The sequence below is a fragment of the Priapulus caudatus genome, unplaced genomic scaffold (genome assembly GCF_000485595.1).
Source record: "Priapulus caudatus unplaced genomic scaffold, Priapulus_caudatus-5.0.1 Scaffold133, whole genome shotgun sequence".
NCBI classification, from domain to species: Eukaryota; Metazoa; Priapulida; class Priapulimorpha; order Priapulimorphida; family Priapulidae; genus Priapulus; species Priapulus caudatus.
The window spans coordinates 678,220-684,373 of NW_014577194.1; the positions used below are offsets into that span (position 1 = coordinate 678,220).

The 6,154-nt window shown below is 45.7% G+C and overlaps 1 protein-coding gene across 1 annotated transcript in view; it reads left to right on the forward strand.

Annotated features, from left to right (window-relative positions):
• LOC106805919 overlaps positions 1–6,154 on the forward strand; it is a 92,583-nt gene that overhangs the window by 70,206 nt on the left and 16,223 nt on the right. The window contains exons 2-3 of the mRNA XM_014807690.1: positions 3,804–3,957; positions 4,215–4,286. Coding sequence (XP_014663176.1) covers positions 3,809–3,957; positions 4,215–4,286 — 221 coding nt within the window. The 5' untranslated portion in view covers positions 3,804–3,808. The remainder of the gene's footprint in view (positions 1–3,803; positions 3,958–4,214; positions 4,287–6,154) is intronic.

Below are 6,154 nucleotides of genomic sequence, written 5' to 3' on the forward strand. Positions count from 1 at the left end.
ATTACTATGGTTAACATATGTGTATACGTGCGTGCGTGCTTTGCACGCGGCGCGAAAAATGCGGACCCATGCTCTCTGGCGGCATCGTGTGTCGGGGAGAGAATACATGAATTTTTCCGGAAGATAGCCGGAACGTGTAGTTTCGCGTGAAAGATCCGGGATACAAGGTGCAACTTCGAATTTAAGAGCGCAACTTCGGGGATGCCGGTGTTCATAATTACACAGATAGTGTACACGATGTATATTGCGCATGGAACCCTCCATAACGCCGTAACCCTGAAACGGCCTAAGCCTTAATCCCTATACCTAACCCTAACCCTAACAACAGAAAAAGTAAAATAATAATTAAAAATATATATCTACAGAGTGGGATTCGAGCAGACGAACCTCTTCAGGACGTGGAACGCCGGCGTGACGCAGCTCAGGTATGTCAGGCGATTAGTGTGAAGAAGTAGCCAGACGATGCACAGCAATATGCTAAATAATGAATAGCAAGTTTACCGGGCAGAGGGGCCCGTTGCAAGAACTGCTCGTAAATTACATTGAAGTTGTAAAGAGCTAATGTTATGTTATAGACGAAGAAGTAATAGCGCGTTGAACGAGAGAACCTATCGTGAACCTAAACTTATCTTAGGTGAAAACTGTTACGGATAATCAGCAATTCAACAAGGCTGCTGATTGTGATGCGCACGATCACGAAAAAGTCAAATTCATACACATTTATTGTAATTACAGTCATGTTGTGGCATATTATGATGGCCAACACATTATAAATAATATTGATGAAAAACGCCACGGTCTTGAATTATTCTGTCAGCGAACAAGCACTAAAATTCTCTACACTGTAGCAAATCTCACGAACGCGAGAGTCGTGTGGCTCAGTGCACATAGGTGATAAGGGTCAGTGCAAAAGTATTTAAAACAAAAGAACAATCCTATAGCGACCTTTGTAAATGTCTTTGCACTAACCTTATTGTTATGGCTTCACATCGGTAAGATAATTAATTGTTTTTGCACATGTTGTTTCAGAGGAAAAAACATGAATATATACTCATTACATATAAGAAGATATAATATCACTAAAGATCTGTAATTCTATGTCCTAAATGTATTATTTCCATCTTAATATTAAGTTAATTTGGAGGGTCTAGGGATATCTTAAGTTAAGAGAAAAGTTCAGCGAGAAATTTTTCAATTCTCTGCAACTTGTATTCGAATTTTCGTCAGACGCCTAAGAGAAAAAGTTAATGTTGAGGTTAATGTTAAAGACGAAGTTTGTTTCTGACAACGGGCCGCCTTGTATGGTGAAAATGTGTATTTCTCCCCGTGGTGCAAGAATGTCTCGATCTGGAGGCACCCGGCAGTTAGAAAAGAATGCGAATAGTGGAATGAACTACTAGGCACTTAGGATATGCACTAAGCTTAGGCCCACTTAAAAAAAAAAAACCCTAACCCTAACCCTAACCTAACCTAAACCTCAACCTAAACCCTAAACTAACCCTAAAAAAAAAAAAAAAGAAAAATTAGTAGTCATATCATATCGCATCTAACTGCCCGGTTGCCATCTCTGCGCGCGTACGCGGACGGTTCGGAGCGCGCCGAAGGCGGGCGATTTGGGGCGGAAGTTATCGCATGGCATCGCCCCCGCGGCTATTCCGCCAGTCAAGGAAGGTCAAGCGGATCACGGACATTACTGCTCCGTTAGCCGTTACAGAAATGAGCATGTTACTCTTGGGCACGGCGGTGGCCTCCAGAGTATTCCTGTCGCAGAGTAGAGCCTCGACAACGTGTTTTATCTGATGGTCAGATGCAAGTGTTAAGCGTTAGGACGCGCGGGTAGTTGTCATGGGTTAGATATGTAGTGTCACTATAGCCACCCGGAGTCGCTGCGTGGAAGCATCGCACCGGGGAGGTCAATGTACTGCGCTAAAAAGATACGTGGAGCATAGATGTGCCTATGCCTACAATGCTCGATGTTATTATAAGCTACTAGTTAGCTGGTTACGTGTTCATATACATATTTGTTCGCATTTGTGCGCGTAAGCGAATTTCCGCGAGGTAATTATCCAGCCGGCTAAACTCAATGGAATGGCTTATGCAGAAGTTTTCGCAGCACACGTATATTTCAAGACTTTAGTTAACATCAGCGCGTTAATAAGTAAACAAGACTGGAATGGAAGCGAACACTTTACGTAGAAAGAGAAACAAAAGATCCAAGTCATTGTAGGCTTGTTGGGCTTCTTTCCTCTCTCACCGCACCACTGCGACAACTCCCTTCGCTTCTCGTCTCGGCTCGCTCTGCTCTCTGCTCTCTCCGCTTCTGCGGTCTCTCATTGCCTCATCGTTCTCTCGTCGTTCCTCTCTCATCTGTCCCTCGTCACTCTGTCCCCCTCGTCTCTATTCGTCTCGTTCTCTGAAAGAACGCCATCACATCTAAATTACATACGATTAGTTAGCCACTTGGGTGTACCCTTCCACAAATACAATAGTCGACGGCGTCATGTTTCAAGCACAGCTGCTAAACCAACTTGTTCTACGAAAGAACTCTTATAGTCTCAATTCTATTATATCTCTATTCTTCTGTTTTCTGTCGTATTCGACACGTTGAATATTCAATTCATGCGATAACTATTCGCACCTATCGCACACGCCTTGCAGTGAGAAATCTCCACTTAACCGGGCCGTGTATACGTGACAGAATTAATTTCGATCGTCCCCCCCCGCCCGGAAAACTCTATTTCCGTAATTAGATTATGTTGGTTATACTGAAGCCCAATTTGCATGCATTGAGATAAAGCAAGAAATAATGTTATTGAATGATTTGATGCTAAAGCAAAAATCCGGCATTATCAAGAACGTAGGCCGCGTGCACGATGGTCGTATTAATAAAAATCCGACACGCCGGCCGGCCCCCCAGCCGCCCCGCGCGACCCAATGCAGAGTCGCTGCCATGGAGCAAGTTCTAGGCGCTAACGTCTCTTGATTATAAGATTGGTTACTTCTGCCGGATATATATAACGAATTCCCAATGAAAATTTGATTTTGTCGAAATCTACAGTGCGGTAGTTATCGAACGGTCGGCGTGTCGCGTCCTGGTTGATTACAGGTTACGGGCCAGTGAACTCATTAATGTAATTCTGTATCGTAATTGAATCTTTGTGTTTTCGTAGCGGCCAAGTCATGCACGCTGTGTTTTGCGTGTGCATTTGTAATGGCGCGGCGCGGCGGACAGGGTTTCCTGAGTCCGGTTAAAATGGGAAAGTCGAAGCTGTATGATTAAGAATCCACTCCATGCATCTACACAACTACACTGTCGTGTTTATTGTATGCCTGTGTCTGCGCACGCCAACGGGTGTGTGCATGTGTGTGCTGTGTGTGTGTGTGTGTGTGGTGTGTGTGTTTGTGTGTGTGTGTGCGTGTGTGGCTGCGTGTGTTGTGTGTGCTGTGTGTGCATTGTGTGTGTGATGTATGTGTGGTTAATGTGTGTGTGTGCTGTGTATGTGTGTGTGTGTGGTGTGTGTGTGTGGTAATGTGTCGTGTGTGCCCTGTGTGTGTGGTTCTGTGTGGTGTGTGTGTTGTGTGTGTGGTGTGTGTGTGGTGTGTGTGCTGTTGGTATGTGTTGTGTGTGTGTGTGTGTGTGTGTGCTGGTGGTGGGTGTGTGTTTGCGCGTATTCGTGCGTGCTTGCGTGCTGTGTGTGCGCGCGCACGTGTATGCGACGCGCGCGCACACGTGTGCGTGTACCTGCCCCCATGCGTGCACGTATGCACACTAGATCTACATGACATTCATTCGTCCTTTGCAGCCAACATGCTGGACGCGGCTATTGAGAAGCTCCGAAATGAGACGGGCTGCCCCTGCGCCGAGATCGAGCAAGGCAAGAGCGGCAGGGAGCTCTGCATCAAAGGTCACCGCAAAGGTTACGTGTTGGCCATCGCCATCGTACCGAGTATCATCAGGTGAGCGCGTATAGAATATGCGAAACGTAAATGAAATTGCGATATCGCGCCGCTAGAGGGGCCGTACGTCGCTCTCGCGCTAAGTCAATATTGTTACTGCGGAGTTGCCGAGTATAAGGGCGACAAAAAGCGCGACTAATTGGAGAGTGTGAGCTGCGGTCTGAATCACTGCGATAGCATACTATCTAGCACTTGTCCAGCACTCCATCTTGAGTGTACTCAAGTCGTTATCCTTCTTTCTACCGCCCGGATTGCAGGAAGATTGATGGCGAGAACGGTGACACGATGAATTCGTCATTAGAGATAAATGACACAACAGCGGCCTCGAGGTTTGTTGTTGACGAATATAGTCCACGATTTAGAGGTTTCGGTATGTAGTGGTCCTGCATGGCTGCTAACTCACGTCCGCATGTAGTACGATTTCAGTAATAACAACTGACGTTTCTGTCCGTCGGTGCAAAGATGGGCGGATTGGGTTGCAGTGTAAATGATTGCAATCCTACGCAGTCACCTAAAATCTACACCAATAACTAATCGCACAATCACTCTAGGAGCGTTGGTGGCTCCTTGACATCTACGACGGTTCTTCTAAGTGTTGCTAATCGCGTCTGTCGTGTTTCGTTCATCCATTAACATTACTTTTGTTGAAAGCTAATTTTATTCATGGTTATTTATTACTAACTACTAGTTAGATTTCAATGGCTATTTAACGTTACTGGTAACGATGTGGTGCATGCTGTCAAGAGCACGTCACACATTACACAAGTGGCGGTTCGTGTTCTGTGAAGTTTTCAATCAAAAACAAATTGTACAAGATTTGCTAGCAACAACTAGACTCTGTTCTGTGCTTAGTGTATGAACGCAGACGAACTAATAACGTCCTTTATATCGAAGTCGTTCGTTTGTCCGCAAGCTTAGTCAAACGATAGATAGGAGAGCTGACAAGCTAGGATAGAAGGCAACAGTGACTGTGAGCGAAATAATTCTAACGAGCCTGCCTGCACTCATTTGATCACTATCCCTACAGACGACGTACACGATAAACCGAGCTTAGTTCACACAGGAACGTTAACATGAAAATGATTAAACTTGCTATATCGCCGCTCGACTATATTCGTCGTGACTGTGTGGCCAGCGTGATATTAAAGGCGGAACGAATCCAAACGTAATTAATGGATGCGCATTTATCTGGCGTGCGATCATGGAGAAATTCTGATGTTGGCTTAAGTAGTGTGTGTGTGTGTGTGTGCGTGTGCGTGTGCGTGTGCGTGTGCGCTGTGCGTGCGTGTGCGTGTGCGTGGTGCGTGTGCGTGTGGTATAGCATGTGCGTGGTGGTGTGCGTGGCGGTGGGGATTACAGCGGTGTGTCTGCGTTGAGTGTGGTGCGTCGTATGTGTGTGCGTGCGTGCGTGCGTGGTACGTGCGGGGTGGCAATCATGTGTTCTAATTTCCTGCGAGAATTGCGCAGAAAAATAAAGATGGCGGAGTTATATGAGCATTTCATTCTGCGAATAGCATTGCTAATTCTTCATGTAGGATTAGTATACTGAGCTTAATTATTTAACACGCCTTTTTGATGATGCTATATGAAACGATAACTCCTTGCGAAAAGCTCGGCACTTATTTCTGCGCGGGTAAATAAACAGCAAACATATTACTACCATTTCGAGAATGAAACTCGTAAGTTTTGTATACGCGGGGAGGAGGAGGAGCGTCTGGCGTGTTAACTAAATGTGCTGAGGATACTGTCAAACATATTGAGCTAATATAAGGGAGAGAAGAGGGGGAGCATAGAAGAGTGTGAGAGAGAGAGGAGATGAGACGAGAGAGAGAGGAGAGAGAGAGAGAGGAGAGAGAAGAGAGAGAGATGAGAGAGGAGAGAGAGAGAGAGGAAGAGAGAGAGAGAGAAGAGGAAGAGAGAGAGAAGCGGAGAGAGAGCGAGAGAGAGAGAGAGAGAGAGAGAGAGAGAGAGAGAGAGTGAGAGAGAGAATCCATACGGAAGCGAGCAATCGAGGCTTTCAACAGATCGCTGGTTTTGTTGTATCGCACGCGAATATGTGTATCTACAGTCCTATGTTTCTCTCTTCTGTTATATATATATATATATATAACGCGTTATACGGGACTTCCAGTGGCAGGGGGCATTGAGTAATACTGTTCATGTCCCCCCTGACGCAACCACATACGATCCGGCATCA